The sequence below is a fragment of the Leuciscus leuciscus genome, assembly GCF_965113295.1.
Source record: "Leuciscus leuciscus genome assembly, chromosome: 3".
NCBI classification, from domain to species: Eukaryota; Metazoa; Chordata; class Actinopteri; order Cypriniformes; family Leuciscidae; genus Leuciscus; species Leuciscus leuciscus.
Window position 1 is genome coordinate 35,754,924 of NC_138727.1, and position 20,625 is coordinate 35,775,548.

Consider the following 20,625-nt stretch of genomic DNA (forward strand, 5'->3'; position numbering starts at 1 on the left):
CCCGGCAAATCGCACCCTGTATATATATATATATATATATATATTCCTTCATCTCTTTCTGCCATTTGTCCTGTTGCAGAGGCTCTGTATGTCACATGCAAACTTCAGAACTGCACAGATGCCAACAAGGGCAAACCTTTTCCTGGATACATTGACCCCAACTCCCTGGTGGTCCAAGATGAGTATGTGTTTGTCCAGGTGAGTAATGTATAGAGGGGACTAGTACCTTTGACTAGTACTAGATAAGGGAATGAAGCTTAATGCATGCTGTGTGTGTGTGGCATAATGTACGGAAGCTTGTTTCCTCCACAGAATAAAAAATAAAATAGGTAATTGTGACATTTTATCTCACAATTCTGACTTTTTTTCTGTAATTGCAAGTTTATATCTCACAATTCTGAGAAAAGGTCAGAAACATACACTGTAAAATATTATATTATCAATACCTTTTGACAACATGTTTTTACATTGCTTTAACTCATCAAAATAAGTAAACCTTTTTCTTTATGTTATACAAGATTCAACCAAAAAATTGTTTAAGTCAGTTGAATGAATTTTGAGTTGTAATGAATTAAACATCCAAGTTAATTGTACTTAAAAATTTAAGGCAGCAATTTTTTTTTTTTTTTTTTTTTTTTTTTTTTTTACATTTGATTGACGATTGTTTGATTGACGGTCCTTCACTGCTATCTGGACAAATGCAATGTTGATGCATAACATTTTAGCTACCTTTGAATATTTCGGGCCCTGTATTAAGCACTTAATCTCAATAGCACTTAATCATAATACCAGGTGTAAACATGGTTTATGGTGAAGCAAAGATAGAAACTAATCCTCCAAAATTCAGTGTTATGCATTTGGCACTGTTTCAACTGATCTAATCATGTAATTAGATCTAATCATCTTATCACTGAACTGTGGCAAACATATCGCCGATAGCCAGCCCTAATATGTGACCAATATCCGGTGACACTCGAAATGTTACTTCTTTCTAACCTGTCCTTGTCCTGTCTGTTTGTGATCCCTCCATTACCCTAGGTGTCAACCGGTGGTCGGCCAATCTACTATGTGTCATTCAGGCGAGATGTGTTTACACCCATGAAGCTTCCCAAATACACCCTTCCAAAGGTAGGGTAACTCATTCACACTTGCTCGACACGAAGTCGGAATCTGCCACACCGTGACAGAGTAAACAAACATTGCTATTTCAGACCCAGATCATCATGTCCCTCGATGTTAGCCTTTGAAGCTTCAAACCTTTACAAAATTAGATTTTTTATTTTTTTTCTGGCATCTGGCAGGCTTTTACTTCTGAGCGAGTGAATTCAGGGACGCAGATGCTACCGCGGTCCCTAGCCTCTCAGGATGTTGTGTTATTATTCAAAGCTTAAAATCTGCTGCGCTCACATGACAATTAAACATGTTTTATTCAATCAAGCTCTCGGCGCTCCTTAAAGCACACACCCAGCAACCCTTGCGCGGTCTGGGGTAGATGAAATGCCAGCATGTGGTTTTGTTGCATTTGCCCAACTGACAAGCTCAATTTAAGGCTAATAAGAATATTTGCCGTACGCCGGAGCTTTGAGCAAAACAAGCCAGGTGAGTGTTGGGTCTGATACTGATTATTAATCGGTTTCAGCTCAGTGGGGTGAAACCACCAATGCACTCCAGCTGTCCCCTGCCATCCCGGCAATAACATTCATATTCAGTCTAACTTGATTAGAGGCAAAAATCACATTAAAGGTTAAAGTCGTCCTCCTTTGATGAATGTAAATAAGAAAGGCAAAGGTGTTTTGATATTTTGAACATTAAAAGGAACTTTGTAGGCTTACTTTTACTTTCTGAAGAAGAAAAAGACAGTGCGGATTTGTTAAATCATCTGAGTTGCTTAGTCATGGACTTCATTGGGAAACATAGTGAATAAAATGTAACTGAAGTTTATTGACTTCAATAGTAATAAACATAGAGATATCAGCTAGATAGAAAAGAAAAATTACTACACAACAGCAGTTACATTACCATATTTGTATATGTATATACCATTTAGTTCAGTTGGACAACGGACAATAGAATTATAAACTGAAGGTGTTTATTCTGCTCCATACAGCACAAACTGTTGGGGTCAGATTTCATGCATCACGTAAAGCTGGTCAATAACCACAGAGATATTGTTATATTAACTAACTAGATATTGTTAGAACAACTAAAACCTTGACTTCCTAATTATGTGTTCTTTTTAATATAATTGTTTTATTTTGGTCTGGTTAATGGCATCTGTTTGTTTTATACAATTCAATTATTTTATTTGTTGATAAATGTTGCTAAAAAAAATATTAGAGAGTTGACTGACAAGACGATGGCGGAGGATTTGGTGCGCAACAGATCCTGAGCGTCAATGAAAACAACAAAAGCACTCAAGAAATCCACACCTGCACACCAAATCACAAATGTATGGAACGCCAAACAGGCCAAATTTTGCCATTAACCCTCTGGGGTCTGAGGTGTTTTCTGGGCCCTGGAGGTGTTCTGACATGCTCTGACATTTGTGTTTATTTCTGTTACTTGTGACATTTCATGGCTAAATTCAGATTGCACTGTATTCAGCACAAACTCTGCTACAATAATATGTGCGCAGCATGTATGTAAAAGTTTGTAGTTTTGAGATAATGACGTTTATGCATGGTTTGTGAAAAAAACAAAAAAAATCTTATCAAAAACTAAAAAACAAACGCTTGGTGTCTAGAAAATGTCTGGTTTTACGGCGTTTTAGACGAAAAGACGCCGCAAAATACGATGTTTTGTTGTACAAGCGTGAATTACGCCGTTTTCACCACAGAACCTGCAGTAATATCAGAATTTTAGATGTTTGGCTATCCATACAAATGCACGCGAGAAATCCAAACACACGGAAATCCACAAATGCACGCGTGATCGCAAATTCGTAAAAGTAAAAGTGAACACCGATTCAAAAGCAAATTCAATACCCAGCATATTGATAGCGTAATACAGGTGTTGTCGCAAGTTTATATACAGGGTTCGTACACATTTTTACCATTAAATTTCCATGACTTTTCCAAGACTTTTCCATGACTTAAAGGTAAATATTCATGACATAGTTTTCCATAAAACATCTGTGTATACATGTTAATTAACTCCTTGGGGGCGGGTAACGTTAGTAGCGGATGAAAAATCGAAATGTGCTTGAAGAGCTCTTTTCCAAAATGCGATAAACGCCATAAAAAAAAAAATAAAAAAAAAACGAGATTGTTAACAGATCATTAGAAGTCCTCAAAATTAGTCAAACTAATCTTATATTCTCTCTCTCTCTCAATTTTAATTGTTTATTAATAAACAAGTATTTTCTGTTTCGACTGCAAAGACGAAGTTGACTGACTCGCGATCTTCTTAGTAGTGAACACTGAACACGCCGGAGAGAAATGCACATTTCATACGGATTAGGCTACATCGTTTTATTTTGTTTTGAATTGTTCTGTTTAAAAGTAGATATTTCTGTAGATAATAGATATAGGCCTATTTCAGTTTTGTTTAGGTCTGTGAGGCGAGTAGGCTACCTTTTACGCTGAGTTTCGGTTCATGGATGATCCAGTTCACTCCAGCGCCTCTGTGTCGTGATTATCTATTTTCTGCTATTTACTTTTTATTTAGGCTATTAAGCAATTGGTTAATGAAACATTTTAAAATCAAGATATAATTAATACAAAACGAAATTCGTTTAGGAAGGCTTTGTGCTTTCTGTTTGAGGTCTCTGTGTAAGTTTTAAAGACTTTTAGTGCCGCTCTCAGAGGACTCATTACCGTAATGGAGAACGGTCACGTAACATTGTTTTTTTCCTCATAAATGTGAACACGGAAAATAAAAGACCAAATAAATTTTTTAAAAGAAAAAAATCATATATATTTTAAATGTTTAACAAAGAGGCAAAAAGTCATAAACAAAAATCAGAAAATTTGTCGATATTTTTTTCTTTTTCACACAGCATTTGGTGTAGCCTACAGTTCAAATTTAAATGTTGGCGTTCAACTTTGCGTTTTAAAAATAGCCTACTTACAACAACCCTTCATTTTTCGTTTTTCATTTGGGGGTTAAAGGAAAAACGAGTGGACACAAAAGAACACGGACCTTTTGGACAGAAAGAATACATGAAAGCCAGGGTTCCTTATTAAATTCATAAAAGAAACAATACAGGGATAGCCTACTCTCAAAGAAATGCCACAATCAAGGGAGAAACATGAAGAAACTTAGCATATAGCCTATGTGCCGTTCGCATAAGGGTCTTTCCCTGACATTAATACTTGGATAAGACATTAATAATAATAATTTGTAGGGCGGTGGGTGAGATATAAACCTACTAACGTCCTCCGTTGCCATGATTTTTGGAATGACTGATCGCAAAAAAAAAAAAAAGTTTTAGTCGGTTAATGGAAACGCCATCCTTTTGCAATAGTTATTTATCGATATTTAGAAGAAAAAAAAAGTTTTGCTCAAATCTGTAATGGAAAGGCACATACGAAGCTATATGAAAATGCAAAGCAGCTTATTTTAATTTGAAGCACTGAGCTGATGACAGCAACACAAGAGCCACACAGGTAGAAAAGCGCTGAATGAGTTCCCCTTCATGTCCGTTTCAGCGCTTTTCTGCGGCACTGAGGACAGCGACTAAAACTAGATGGGCCAAAAGAAATGGGTCCCCTTTCATGTCCGTTTCAGCGCTTTTAGTTAATGGAAACGCGTCATTTCGCCTCTGACGCGCGTAAATTTCTAGACACGTCAGGCGCGAATTTGACGCGCTATTCGCGTCCGGTGTGAACGCACAGTAAAACGAAAAAAGTATTGCAATTTGTTTCCCCAATTTTATTAATTAAACAAATTCAAGTACACAGATATTTTGAAAAACAAATTTCCATGACTTTTCCAAAACTTTATGAGTTTATTCATTTTCCAAAACTTTTCCAGGCCTGGAAATTGCCATTTTAAAAATCCATGACTTTTCCAGGTTTTTCATGACCGTACGAACCCTGTATATACCGTTGTGAAAAATTCCTCACAGTGACATCCATAGTTCAGAGTTAAAAAGTATGTCTCAGAAACATGTTAATGTTGTGATTTAGTAATTCATTGGTAATACTTTAGAATTAGTCATAGTTGAATGAGGTAATTAATGAGGCTAATCTCATTCAGTAATTATTGATAACCTAATAAGGATCTTAGTCATAAATTTGCTATTGCTTACTGATTAGTTAAGCTTGTTTTCATATTGGTTGATAGTAGTAGCTGAAGTGTCGATGTAGTCATTTGTATTGCATTACTTCCTGACCATTATTCTAAAGTGTTACCCAAATTATTATACAAAACTGAAGTCATGCAGCTACACTGGGCCGAATGTGATCCACTAGTGCATCATTTATAATCTATTATAGTCGTGCCCAGAATTAATCATACCCCTGGTAAATATGATCAAAAATGGCTGTAAAAAATAAATCTGCATCGTTTATCCTTTTGATCTTTCATTAAAAAAAGGGCAAAAATCGAACCTTTCATTGAAGTAAAAGAATTGAAAATGGGGGGGAAATTACATTATAAAATAAATGTTTTTTTCTCCAAAACACGTTATCCACAATTATTCATACCCCTAGAATTTTTTATGAATAAAATATCTCTGAAGTATATTCCCATTAATATTTACCTTTTTTAGCACACCAGGGTGACTAGGAACATGAAATTGTCCAGCTATGACTTCTTGTTTCACAGGAGTTTAAATATGAGGAAGCACAAAGGCCAAATTCCCTGAATCATCCATCACAATGAATAAAACCAAAGAACATAGTTCTGATGTGCATCAAAAGACTGTTGAGCATCACAAAATAGAAAGTGGCTGTAAGAAAATAGCTAAAGAATTGAAAATTCCCATTTTGACCATCAGGGCAATAATTAAGAAGTTCCAATCAACTAAAGATGTTACGAATCTGCCAGGAAGAGGACGTGTGTCTATATTGTCTTAATGGACGGTGAGGAGGAAAGTTTGAGTGCCCAAAGACTCTTCAAGGATCACAGATGGAGAATTGCAGAGATTAGTTGAGTCTTGGGGTCAGAAAGCCTATTAAAAAAAAAAAATCAAACAACCCCTACATCCCCACATGTTGTTTGGGAGGGTTTCAGGAAAAATCCTCCTCGCTCCTCCAAAAACAAACTCCAGCATATTCAGTTGTCAGACACGACTGGATCTTCAAACGGCTCAGGGTTCTGTGGTCAGATGAAACTAAAAAAAGAGCTTTTTGGCAGCAAACACACTAGATGGGTTTGGTTCACACAAGGATAAAAAGTACCCCATGTGTACAATTGAATATACCATTGGATCTTTAATGTTGTGGGCCTATTTTTCTGCTGGAGGTCCTGGACTTCTTATTCAGACACATGGAATTGTGGATTCTATCAAATATCAACAGATAAAAAAATCAAAACCTGACGGCCTCTGCTAGAAATCTTATAATGAGCCGTGGTTGGATCTTCCATCAGGACAACGATCCAAAACAAACATCAAAATCAACACAACAATGTGTTAGGGAGCACAAAATGAAGCTTCTGCCATGACCGTCCCAGTTCCCTGACCTGAACCATATAGAAAATGAGTGGGGTGAACTGAAGAGAAGAAGCACCAACATGGATCTGGGAATCTGAAGGATTTGGAGAGATTCTGTATGGAGGAATGGTCTCTGATCTCTTGTCAGGTGTTCTCCAAACTCATCAGGCATTATAGGAGAAGACTCAGAGCTGTTATCTTGGCAAAAGGAGATTGCAAAAAGGTATTTAATAAAAGGGTATGAATAATTGTGGCCAACGCGTTTTGGAGAAAAACATTTATTTTATAATGTGATCCCCCCCCCCCCCACTTTCAATTCTTAGGATTTTGCCAATTTTTTGAATGAAAGATAAAAAGGATAAAAGATGCAGATTTATTTGTTAGCCATTTTTGACCATATTTACCAGGGGTATGATTAATTCTGGGCACGACTGTATAAAACGTTCCATATCCGATTTATTGACTTTTTTTTATTGCCATGTTTTTAAATATTTGAATTACAGCAGAGGCCAAACATTCTTTCGTCCAATAAATCACTGAGATCTGTCTTATGAAACGTCTTTTCCTTTTTTCCCAGGATCTGCATGTGATCAGTACAGATGAGAACCGGGTCGTGGCGGCGGTTCAAGAGTGGAACCAGAATGACACTTACAACCTGTATGTGTCAGAGTCCGGAGGCATTTACTACACACTGGCTTTGGAGAACGTCATGAGCAGTATGGGTCCAGAGGGAAATGTCATGATAGATCTGTATGAGGTACCTCTCTAAAACAGAACGGTGTCATTTAGTTGGTTTCCACACTGCACAGATGTATGCTGATTCAATATCACTGCTTCATGTTCAAATTTCCCTGGATATTAAAAGCACGAGCAAATTGGATACACTAATTAATGCTAATTGATTGTAGTGCTAATTGATTTAATAGCAGCGCATTTTTTTTCAGGCATTGATTACATAATTGTCAGTGGATTATCTAAACAAGGAGCAGTTAGGAACCTTGAAATAAAGCAGTATGGTGTCTATATGGATCTTAATGTATAGGTGAAATCCATTGACTTGTTAATTTCATAACATATTTTGTACCATACTAAAGTGCCATATTAAAGTTAATCAAAGAACAAACGAAACGGAGAAAATCACTCACTGCTCTTGACTAAATAACTTTTGTAGCTTTAATAAGGATTAATCTATATTTAATTTATAATTTATTTAGTGCAGACTGTTTGAAAACTTTATTTAATTTCTGTGTATTTCCTTCCTGTTAGACAGAAAGGGCACAGGTAAATATGACATGTATTATGGGTTTATGTGAGGATTGTTTGAACTTCACTTAAGTTAAAAGTTGTTATATTTTTTGAAGCCTAATAAATGTTTAAAACTGGGTGAAAAATCATTTTCATGGAAACATCAGTCGCTGTATTAGTATCAGTGATGCTGGCCTTCATTCATAAAAAGATGGCATTTAAACAAGTAGTTAAAATATACTGTCTTTATGCTATTTCTACATTAATTTGGAGGTTAACTGTGAAATTATTACATTATGAAATATATTAAAAACGTAAGTGTTTTTAATTGCGATTGATCACGGTTAATCACAGAAAATATTTGATTAATCTAGTTAATTTTTTTAATCGATTGACAGCACTAATATATATGTATGTATATGCATATGTTCCAGTTTATATATTAATATATATTACTGAATTACTATATCACATATACCAGAAGACATATTTGAAATCTTAATTTGCTGTTTCTAACACATTTCTAAGCATCCAATTTTACTCAGATTTCAAACCACATTTTTTTGTAATTATACAATATGTTTTTGTTCTGTTCAGGCTACAAACAACTAAACGGCAAATATTTTGCAGCCTTTCTGAACAAAACCTGTTTCCAATTCAATTCTAAATCTACTCTTGCTTGACTTTTTCAAACTCTGCTCAGATTCTTTGCAAATACTTGTATGCTACATGATATCTTGCAGTTTGAGAGCATGTAGGGCTTTGGAGTGTTCTTAAGTTCACAAGTTTTGATAGGACTGCAACTGGGTCTGATAGGAGTGAAGCCAGTGATTAGGGTTTGGGTGTAGACCGCTCGTCTCTTTGAAGAATACGCCATCAGGTCTCTATTCATGCACCTCTAGATGGAACGGCGCATTGCAACAGAGGCCAGCAGGTGTCAAGCTATCTCCTGATCAAATAATTAAACTGTTGATGATAGCAACCCCCATAAAATCACATTTGGCCTTCGGATAGGCTGAAGAGTCCGGTGACTTGATTGAGGTCGCCACCTCCATGTAACATATGCTAAAATCTCAGCCGTCGGCGAGATTGGAATATTCATCAATTATTGAATAGCGAGTGTCCTCCGAGTCCCATCCCGGGCTGCTTCTTCTCCTCTCTAGTGCTTCCTGGCCCTGAAGAGATGTCACTTCTGTTCAGGATGGACATGGATTACCTTCTCATTCCCTTACATACTCTCATTCCACTCCGATAGATATATTTTACTAGGAACGGCGCTTTTGAGAAGTTCTCTTGGCTGGGTTTAGTGCAGAGACACTAAGTGATAAAAGCGGCTTGTTTACCTATAGGTGGAAATATTGAAATGGTGTAACTTTACAGATGTGATTATTAGTGGTGCATGTCTTCCTCGTTATCTTACTTGTTCCCATCCCTAGGTGGCAGGGATAAAAGGCATGTTCCTGGCCAATAAGAAGATAAATAATGAGGTGAAGACTCATATAACCTATAATAAAGGCCGAGACTGGAGGCTCCTGCAGGCTCCCTCGGCTGATCTCAGAGGGAACCCAATCCATTGCATACTGGTGAGTGGAAGTGTGGGGAAACAGAAAGCAAGAGATTTGTCCAAATTTGACATTCATAGATGAGCTTTATGAGGTCATTGCTCTTTCCAACACCCAACTAATCAGATTTTATCTTTTGAAACATTAAACAAGGCTGGGTGTTTCTTCAACTGCAGGTAGTTTGGGTTGATTCTTATTACAACTAACAGATTTTATGAATATCACATTAAATCTGTCTTGGATTTCTTTTCTTTTTTTTTTTAATCACATCACCTTCATTATTTATTTATGTTTTGCTTCTTTTCAAATGCTGCTTTGTTTTATTGCCTCTTTGTTCCAGACCCAGACTTTCAATCTTAAAATATGAAAATCAATCATAAAATATGAATCATTCGATTCGTTTTATAACTATGATAATAGGAACAAAGAGTTTAAAAATAATAACCCATTTCAATATGTATTGTGTGAAAATGGTTTATTAGACTAATTAAAATCCTAAAATATGTCTTTCACATCACATCCAACAATTTTGGCCCTAATAATTTTATTTTTTTATGATTATTGTATTTTTTGTGAGAGTGTCAATGAAGGAGCATACTTGAAATATGAGATGTGGGGGGAAGCAGACAAATCAAGATAAATAGCCTATCATTTGTGAACAGAATATTTTATCGTGTGTCATCTCCAATCAAGCTTCAATTTTGTCAAATTATGTAAAAGATGTGAAAATGTTGTTTAATTTTATAGATAAAATGTTAGCTATGAAATTAGCCTTTGAAAAGAGCAAGGAGAAAGGAAATATAAAAAAAAATTACAAAAAATTCTGGCATCATCTTTTCCATCACTGAATGCTATAAAGCACAATATAAAGCAGTGTTGTTATTTTTAACTACAATTGAAACTAGGAGTGTGGCGATACACTTAGCTCATGAGACGATACACGATATTGTGTTCATGAGAATGAAACGATATTTTAATACTATTTTTAAGAAATCTTCAATGACGCTATGACAGGAAAAGAACGAATTTTAAAATGAAAGTCACAAAATGCAAAACAGTGCAGGTGCGTTTTTAAATGTTTTAACTAATATAGGGCTGTCTCTCATGATTATTTTGGTAATCGAGTAATCGGTCCATTATTTTGATGATTAATTGAGTAATTAGATCTTTTTTTTTTTTTTTAGATAATAAAAATAGACCAATAGCTAAAAAAAGAAAAAAGAAAAACAATAATGAACAATAGCCCATAAAATTACTTAAAATACATATGTAATAACGATGATGCAATAATAATTGGTTAAAAAAGTATGAAAAGCAAGTAATCATGGTTGAATTGAATAACACTTAAAGGAACACTCCGACTTTTTGGGACTTTAGCTTATTCACAGTATCCCCCAGAGTTAGATAAGTCCATACATACCTTTTTCATTTCTGTGCGTTCTGCAAGTGTTATTTAACGCACCCACCGCTAGCCTAGCTTAGCACAAAGACTGGATGTAAATGGATAAGGTAGCATACTAATCCCAATAAGTGACAAAATAATGCAAACATTTTCGTGTACAAATAACAAGGCTATATGAGACAGATACCATTTTTAATCGTATAAATACTGGGAACTATATTCTCACTAGGCGTAGGAGCACAGCTACTTGGGCGGAGTGATTAGCGCAGCACACGAGACGCCCTGTGGTGAGGAACAGAGAGTTTGTTTGTTTTGTTTACGGAACCATCAACAGGGCGTCTCGTGTGCTGCGCTAATCACTCCGCCCAAGTAGCCACTCCGCCCAAGTAGCTGTGCTCCTACGCCTAGTGAGAATATAGTTCCCAGTATTTATACGATTAAAAATGGTCTCTGTCTCATATAGCCTTCTTATTTGTACACGCTGTGACTATACAGATCACAACATGTAAATAGGAAAATGTTTGCATTATTTGTCACTTATTGGGATTAGTATGCTACCTTATCCATTTACATCCAGTATTTGTGCTAAGCTAGGCTAGCGGTGGGTGCGTCAAATAACACTTACAGAACGCACAGAAATGAAAAAGGTATGTATGGAATTATCTAACTCTGGGGGATACTGTGAATAAGCTAAAGTCCCAAAAAGTCAGAGTGTTCCTTTAAAATTAATATGTAATATACATAATATAAACATAATCAACTTATGTACATTACGTTTTATAATAAAAATAAAATAAAATAAAATGCTTGCAGAGGGTGCCAAACAGCCTGGTGATTGTTGTTGTTACACTTGACAGCATGATCAAATCCTTGTTTAAAATTGGACAAACAACATGTAATTCAAATGTCCACTTAATCTTTAATATTTGTCCACTTCTTTACGATAGAAATGCTACAGCCACTGTAATTTATTGAACAAGAACATGTGGGCATCAAAACAAGCAAACTCATATCAAGGGTTTCATTTTTTCCTTTTATTTTGAAATCGTGATGAACAACAATTCACATATTTATATTGATTTATTCTCCTCTGTTGGCGTAGGTTAATAAATAATTTACATAAACAATCTGGTGAAATGGCACACAATGCGTTCCCAGAGAACACTATAAGCAACCCAAACATTAAGCAAATGCAGAGAAGTTGTTTTATTGATCATATAATGTTTTACAGTGTAATAAGAGTAAGTGTGTTTTAAAATAACTTATTTTTTAAAGGTCTATACAGAGCCAAAAGTGTTGTTGAAGAAACACTCAGCTAAATATGGCCATAATTGATCATATTTTGCACAATATCTTCATCACATTAAAAAACAAAGACGTTAACAATATGCAAACATAATGTTTATTCCTGTGGACATGGGCATTTGGAATATGTCTACGTAATCAGTGCTGCTTGTCATTGCAAATGACAAGACATATATTTCATTCCGTGGAGATGTTATCCATCCCCTGTGAATGGCATCCACAACCCCCCAAAAATGCAAACAAAAATAATTACCCTTTGATAAACTCAACTAATTAACGGTCCCGCTTGTGCCCATGCCTTCACCATCCATTACAGAGCTATTTGTTAGAAAATGTCAAAGTTTTAATAAACCCCTAAACAACCCTTGCAACATGTGCTTACCATTGGCATTTCCAGACTTATAATGAGAATTGTGTCACTAAAGGTTATTCCAATCAAAATTAATGTTTGGAGGAAAAAAATTCACAAGCTTTTGCCGTTATGGGATTTTTTTTTTAATGGGATTTTATTCGAGCCCAAGCACAATGACAGTTTAGTGGAGGCCACACACTGGGGTTTTATCGATTTAGTGACCCTGTTTGATCTGGATGACATTTTTTTTGTGTGTGTGTGTGTGTTGCTTCTAGCCGTACTGTTCCCTGCATCTTCACCTGCACGTATCAGCAAACCCGTACACATCTGGAAATATAGCCAGCAGAGAGTCGGTTCCTGGAATCATAGTGGCATCAGGTGAGTTTGGGTGAAAGGACTGATCCTGTGGTTTAGAGGGAAATTTTCCTAGAAAACTAAATATTTTTCACTAAAATCATTATCGTTACTACGGCAAAAACATTATAGATGGGATAACGCAGAGTGATCTCATTTCATACATAAAGTGTGCAATCATGTACACTATTGTTCAAAAGTTTGGGGTCGTACAATTTTTTTCATGTTTTGAAAGAAGTCTCTTATGCTTACCAAGGCTACATTTATTTGATTGCAATTGTGAGTTATTAAGTAAGAATTGCTGGATAAAAATGTGCAATTCTGAAAAAAAAAAAAAAAGACTTTCTGAAAATTCTGACTTTATTTCTCAAAATTGCGACATTTCTCAGAATTGTGTGTTCATATCTCACAATTCTGAGAAAGTCAAAATTGCGACTTTATGGGCCCTCTACACCCGGAGCAATGCAGCATCAAGCACAACGCAAGTGTATTTTGCTAGTTTCAGCCCGACGCAGTTATCATTTTCACGTCCTGCGCCAAGTTGTTTAAAGATCAAATGCATTTGCGCTCATTTGTGCGCCCATGGGCTGCTGGTCTGAAAACGAGGTGTGTTCAGGCGCATTGTTGGCACGTTGCTATTTTGAGGCAACTGAAATAGACTGCACCATTGACCAACAAAACCCTGGTCTAAAGTCAATAGCACAAATTTTTTTTGGGGTTATTTAAATAGCGCGTTAGTAATGTGCGCCTATAGGCGGGTGCACAACGCACGTACACTCTGCTCACAGGGACGCAGCAGCATACAAACATGGCAGATATTAAAAATAAAAGGATTGCAATGTAAAAGATTAATATTGTGTACATAAAGATATGGTGGAATCTGGCTTGTCCCGTAGATGTTCTACTCGCGTGCTTTAACCTCGCACACGAGCAGATCCGTTTACTCGCTAGAGAAGCGCTCAGTCTTTCCGCTTGCAAATTCCGTCATGTAAATAGTGAATCCGCCACGGCGCGAGTGCCACTGGCTTTTAAAGGGAATGGGAGATGAGACTCTGACTGGTTTATTTTGCGTTATGCCCATAACACACCCATTACTCATTAACAGAATAGGGACAACATTTTTAGACCATGCGTCGGGTGCGCCGACCATTTTTCCCGTCGTTAAACTAGCAAAAGTGGATTCGGACACGCCCTAATTGCACTTGCGTCGTGCGCTTTAGACCATGCACTTAGATGGTTAAAATAGCGCCCATAATCTCAAAATTCGGACTTTATTTCTCAAAATTCTGACATTTCTCAGAGTTGCAACTTTATATCTCACAATTTGGACTTTATAACTCATAATTGCGAGTTTATATCTCACAATTCTGAGAAAGTAAAAATTGCGACTTTATATCTCCAAATTCTGACTTTATATCCCAGAATTGCAACTTTATACAATGCAGACTTTATAACAAAATTGCGACTTTACAGTATATCTCAAAATCCTGACTATTTCTCAAAATTATGAGTACATATATCACATTTTGGACTTTATAACTCACAATTATGAGTTTATATATCAGAATTCAGACTTTATAACTCACAATTGCGAGTTTATATCTCACAATTCTGAGAAAAAAAAGTCAGAATTGCGAGAGATATAAAAATGTAAAACTTTTGTCAAATTTAATACTCAAGTCAGAGTTCCATAGCAGACTTCTCCCCATATCTGAGTATGCGTACTTTCAATATATCTTTACACATCTTTCTCTTATGTTGTTTCATTTCTTTCTTTTTTGTTTTTTGATGAAAGTGGTGGCTTATACCACTGTTCTAGTCTGTGTAGTGATGATAACTGTAGTAAGTATGTGAAACTTTAGTTATCATGGAAAATGTTTGCATGTTAATTAAAAAATATGCCTGAAATGTATCATTCCATTTTTGGATCCTCCTTTAATCTTTAACCCTCTGGGCATTTTCTCAAAACTAAAAAAAATTACACATGCTGCTCACATTATTTTAGCAGAGTTTGTGCTGAATACACTGTAATCAGACTTTTGCAATGAAAATGTTATAAGTAACAGAAATTAGCACACATGCCAGAGCATGTCAGAACACCTCCAGGGCCCAGAAAACACCTCAGACCCCAGAGGGTTAAAGAAGCGTTTAAAAGTTGAAAAGATCACATTTAAAAACAAAAAAGAAAGACAAGATTATTGAAACTGAATTCTCAAGGAGTATTTGTATTTTGGTTTTGGTTACAGACAGGTAGAAAAAAAAAAAAAAAACTGTTTAGTTTTCAGGTCCTTGAAAACAAAATACTTTTTGAAGTGTGTAGTTCTCGTTTTCTTTCTTAAATCCCTGACATCAGTGTGGTTTTTGTGCTGGAACTCCAAAGCGAAGCATATTAAAATTCCTTTCATCTTGAGCGCTTATGACACTGTTATTGTTGAATATGTTCATTTTGAGCTTGTGGAGCACAGGCATCTGTATATGGACTATAAACAAGATTAGTGTCTTGCAAGCATAAACAAATGGAAATGCTAAGTGCTACTCTTGAGATTAGCAGCAGAGAATCTTTAGAGTGTTCTTATTATTCTCTCTCCATCATCTTCTGTTTTCACAACCAACTAACTCTTCCCCCACTTCAAACTTCAAATGTTTATTTTATAAGATTGAAGGCGCTTGTCACTTTTTCATTTTACTCCTTCAGGCTTGTGTCTTCCGCGATGTTCGTCGACTATATTGCCTCCGGATGAACGCAGATCAAATATAAATGTCTTGGCACTGTAACTATCTGGATAAGTAATCCTAGGAGGAGGCCGACTATTAGATAATAGGCTCTAAATTGACATTTAGTTGATTGATTTGATCGTATAAGAGTTGTGGGGATGGCACAGCCTTTCCTGAGTTTTTAGCTTATTAGATATAGAGGTTTTCCAGAACTCCTAGTTAATTCTCAAAGCATCAGACGGCCAGACTCTCTGATTTTATTACACATGATGTATGCTCGCTCGCTCTATCTATCTATCTATCTATCTATCTATCTATCTATCTATCTATCTATCTATCTATCTATCTATCTATCTATCTATCTATCTATCTATCTATCTATCTATCTATCTATCTATCTATCTATCTATCTATCTATCTATCTATCTATCTATCTGTCTGTCTGTCTGTCTGTCTGTCTGTCTGTGTGTCTGTGTGTCTATCTGTCTATCTACCTACAGTATGTCTATCATCTGTCATCTATCTATCTATCTATCTATCTATCTATCTATCTATCTATCTATCTATCTATCTATCTATCTATCTATCTATCTGTCTGTCTGTCTGTCTGTCTGTCTATCTGTCTATCTACCTATGTCTATCGTCGGTCATCTATCTATCTATCTATCTATCTATCTATCTATCTATCTATCTATCTATCTATCTATCTATCTATCTATCTATCTATCTATCTATCTATCTATCTATCTATCTATCTATCTATCTATCTATCTATCTATCTATCTATCTATCTGTCTGTCTGTCTGTCTGTCTGTCTGTCTGTCTGTCTATCTACCTATGTCTATCGTCGGTCATCTATCTATCTATCTATCTATCTATCTATCTATCTATCTATCTATCTATCTGTCTATCCACCTATGTCTATCGTCTGTCTGTCTGTCTGTCTGTCTGTCTGTCTGTCTGTCTATCTATCTGTCTATCTATCTATCTATCTATCTATCTATCTATCTATCTATCTATCTATCTGTCTGTCTGTCTGTCTGTCTATCGTCGGTCATCTATCTATCTATCTATCTATCTATCTGTCTGTCTGTCTGTCTGTCTGTCTGTCTGTCTGTCTGTCTGTCTATCTATCTATCTATCTATCTATCTATCTATCTATCTATCTATCTATCTGTCTATCTGTCTATCTGTCTGTGTGTCTATCTGTCTATCTACCTATGTCTATCATCTGTCATCTATCTATCTATCTATCTATCTATCTATCTATCTATCTATCTATCTATCTATCTATCTATCTATCATTTTCGAACCTTAAAACCAATACTGTCAATATCAGTAACAAATTTGGAAAGGTAGTCATTGTGGGTTAGTGATCAAGAGAAAGTTTTGACAAAATCCTTAAGGCACTTGCAAGTTTTTGGAATGAAGTATATATGACTTTAGTTTTGCAAAAGAGGCACAATCTACTCAATCTTCATATTCATAGCTTTAGTTATCAACTCTCTATCTGCTTCGGTAAGCATGACCGTAATTGTTTCTGCTCTTCTTTCCATAGGTTCAATCGGCGCAGAGTTAACGAGCAGCAACGTTAGCATGTTCATCACATCCGACGCTGGAAACACGTGGCGGCAGGTGACACTGACCGTGGGCCGTTTAATTTCAGCACTGATGCATATCTTTGAGCAGATAAATCCGTGTGCCACGTTTCAGAGCCGATAATCAAATGACACCTTCAGAGAAAACTAAATTCAATGACATATATGATGCCCGTGGGTGCATGTTTGATGATGCGATTTAAATTTATGGGGCCAGCTGTCTAATTAAAAATGGAGAGCTCAAATAATTAAGAGAAAATTGATGTGGCAAAAAAGTTAAAGCATGCTGGGTAGGGCATGGGTTTGATGTCATATATCATGTCAGTAAGAATTACAATCACTGGGATTTGAGAAATAGCATCATTTCAAGGACAGCAGACCTGTGGTTGCCAGCTTTCATATAATCAAAATGAAAGCCCTCCCAAGAAGAGTGAAGGAGATGAAATATTGTAATAGCTCAGCCAATCTGACATTATGAATGAAAATAACACAGGAACATATTTAACAATGCCGAGACACATTTCTGTGAGCAGAAGTTTTTTGTTTGTTTATTTAAATTTAGCGGTTCGCTAAACCAGCAACTCAAAATGATTTCAGAAATATGCAGTCCTTACTTATTATAGATTTATGTTGATCAGGGCAACAGGGGTCAGCTGCGTTTCTCGGTTATAATTTCTCCAGTGTGGCTTGTAGCTTGGTTGATCTAACTTTTCCAGTGAGTTCACTGCCAAAGGAAAACAAAGTAAACCCCACACAGTATCCCGCTAACATAAACACTAGCCTCGTAATTATCCTGTGAAGTACTTAAGCCAATCAGATGGTGTTTTTCTCCACTTAAACGGACTAGCACTTGCTAAATGCTTGAAGCCCCAAGGCCTAAACTCAACGGGAATTCATATCAGCAAGAATTCACAGCACATACAGGGAAGTTATCGCTGCTCTGGGGCAAACAAATGGAAAATACTAATGAGGGCTTCAATTTTCGGTTCAACTCTGCAGTAGGTCAGCCTAGCATCTGGCAGGATTTTATGCTCTGTAAGGCAATTACTTGTTTTGCACATGTTTGCAACCACTAGCAATTCTGTAATGGTGACTGGAGGGGATCATTTGTTTTAGGCATTTTTTGGAGCTCTGTATTTTAAAAAAAGTATATTTTTATCCTAAGTATATTATAAAGTATAGATACAACAACAAGAAGATTATCACAATGGAATCAAACAGAATGGAACTAGCTTTTGCATTCGATTACAAGAGGGTGAAGTTTTAGAGGATCAATTACCAGTTCATGTCATTTTATCGAAAAGTGAGGAAAAACAAACTAATATCATAAAACATAACTGAATAATCAGGTTGCTAATACTCGCTAATCAATCAATCAATCAATCAATCAATCAATTCAATCAATCAATCAGTGGAACATGTTATTAAAGGGATAGTTCACTTTGAAATTAATTTTTGGTATGTTTTAGCTTACCTCAAGGGCATCCAAGATGTACAGTAGGTGTCTTTTTTTCCGCAGTAGTTTCAATTTTGATATTTTTAGGTCAAACCGTTCTTGTCTGTCAGTCATATAATGCAGGTCTGTGGTCACCACCTCAAAGAGCATGCACAGAGTCCAAATTAAAACAATTCCCCATCGTAAGTACACATTGATGGCCTAAGACACGAAACGAGCGGTTTGTGTGACAAAACGAACAGTATTTATATTGTTTTTACCACTTATACACAGCCATGTCCAAGTGATCTGATCTGACGTGTACGCAGACTGGTGCATATATATATACACTACACGTCAGATCAAACCAAAGTATTACCACCATTATTTAAAACGTACCCCTGTGCGAAAACTACATAATAATTTACATTGTATACATTTATATAATTTATGCAATCCTTCAGTATGTAATAGGAATATCAAAATTAACGGAACAGCACACAATTTAAAGATGTATTTATTTACTTGCTATGTATTTACTTTATTTATTTATTTGTTTTGTACATCTAGGGCACAAACACACATACATGCACTTTTTTGGGTCAAAATGTTTAACAGTTGAACTATGTCTGTTTCAGATATTTGACGAAGAGTACAGTGTTCTGTATCTGGACCAAGGCGGAGCTTTAGTAGCTATTAGACACACACCCCTTCCCATCAGGCACCTCTGGTAATCCCAAGCCAGTATCATTATTAATATGTCATGCATATGTGCATAAAAGATGAGTCAATGCAATCACACCAAGCTGAATCACATAATCAAAGGAAGTGTGAACATTCTCATTAAACCCAGTAGACTGTGTAATACTTGTGTCTAGTAATCTAGATTAAATGTCGGAAAGGTGCAGTAAAGTTCTGTTTGAATTATTTGCCAGCTGTGTTGCAGTCTTTTCTAAACTGTATCGTAGTTTCAGGTGTGTGCTGCTGGTTTCTATTCAGGTTGAGCTTTGATGAGGGGAGAGTGTGGAACAAATACAGTTTCACTTCATCTCCCCTGTTCGTGGATGGAGTCTTGGGCGAACCAGGCGAGGAGACGCTCATTATGACGTACGTATTGTGAATATTCAGGACTAATAAATTTTGATTGTTATGGAATGTGAAAATAGTGCTTGATGAAATATGTGATACAAACATGTGATAAACAAATGTATCATTATTTTGTATATATAAATACACATACATGCATGTATATATTTAAGAAAAATGTGTTATTTACATATAAAATATTTATATTTATATATATATATATATAAATTATGTATAAATATATGTACAGTTTAAACATGCAAATATTTCTTACATATATAAATGCATATGTGTGTATTTATATATACAAAATAATTATACACACACATATATTATGTAAACACAAACTTTTATTTTGGATATGATTAATCGTTTCCCAGCACAAAACAAAATAAAATAAAATAAAATAAAATAAAATAAAATAAAATAAAATAAAATAAAATAAAATAAAATAAAATAAAATAAAATAAAATAAAATAAAATAAAATAAAATAAAATAAAATAAAATAAAATATTGTTAACAATAGTGAGTTTACATCTCACAATTGTAACTTTAAATTTTTTACTTAAAACTTTAAATCCCACAAGTTCTACTTTATTTTCTCATATTTGTGACGTATATGTCACAGTGTGACTTTATGTCCTATTTTAAACTTTCTCAAAATTACCTGTTTTACTTCCACAAGAATAAATTGTAAGCATTTAAAATGTGTAAATATGAAATGCTTGACGATGATTGGCGATAAAAAAATAAAGTAGTGATAAATCAAGTGATATTTTAGTGATATCAAATCACCTATTTTAAAAGAGAAATCTTTAAAACCATCGTGCCAGTTCTGATTTCACATCATAATCCTCTGAATCCAGCTCAACCTAAAATTATTTTGAGTATTATTTCATGAAGTTTTTCCGTTGTAGGATATTCCTAGATACTTTCTGCTGTCTTTCTGACAGGCCCTAAAAGTGTCACACT

The 20,625-nt window shown here is 35.5% G+C and overlaps 1 protein-coding gene across 5 annotated transcripts in view; it reads left to right on the forward strand.

Annotated features, from left to right (window-relative positions):
- The window catches only part of sorcs1 (sortilin-related VPS10 domain containing receptor 1), a 216,814-nt gene that overhangs the window by 162,440 nt on the left and 33,749 nt on the right, over positions 1-20,625 (forward strand). For all 5 annotated transcript variants that reach the window (XR_014204231.1, XM_082163349.1, XM_082163351.1 and 2 more), the window contains 8 exons: positions 80-198; positions 1,039-1,128; positions 7,176-7,355; positions 9,280-9,426; positions 12,740-12,842; positions 17,092-17,168; positions 19,205-19,296; positions 19,566-19,673. Coding sequence is in view for 4 of the 5 variants with exons in the window: in XM_082163349.1 (XP_082019475.1) it covers positions 80-198; positions 1,039-1,128; positions 7,176-7,355; positions 9,280-9,426; positions 12,740-12,842; positions 17,092-17,168; positions 19,205-19,296; positions 19,566-19,673 (916 nt within the window). In the remaining variant the exon portion in view is untranslated. The remainder of the gene's footprint in view (positions 1-79; positions 199-1,038; positions 1,129-7,175; positions 7,356-9,279; positions 9,427-12,739; positions 12,843-17,091; positions 17,169-19,204; positions 19,297-19,565; positions 19,674-20,625) is intronic.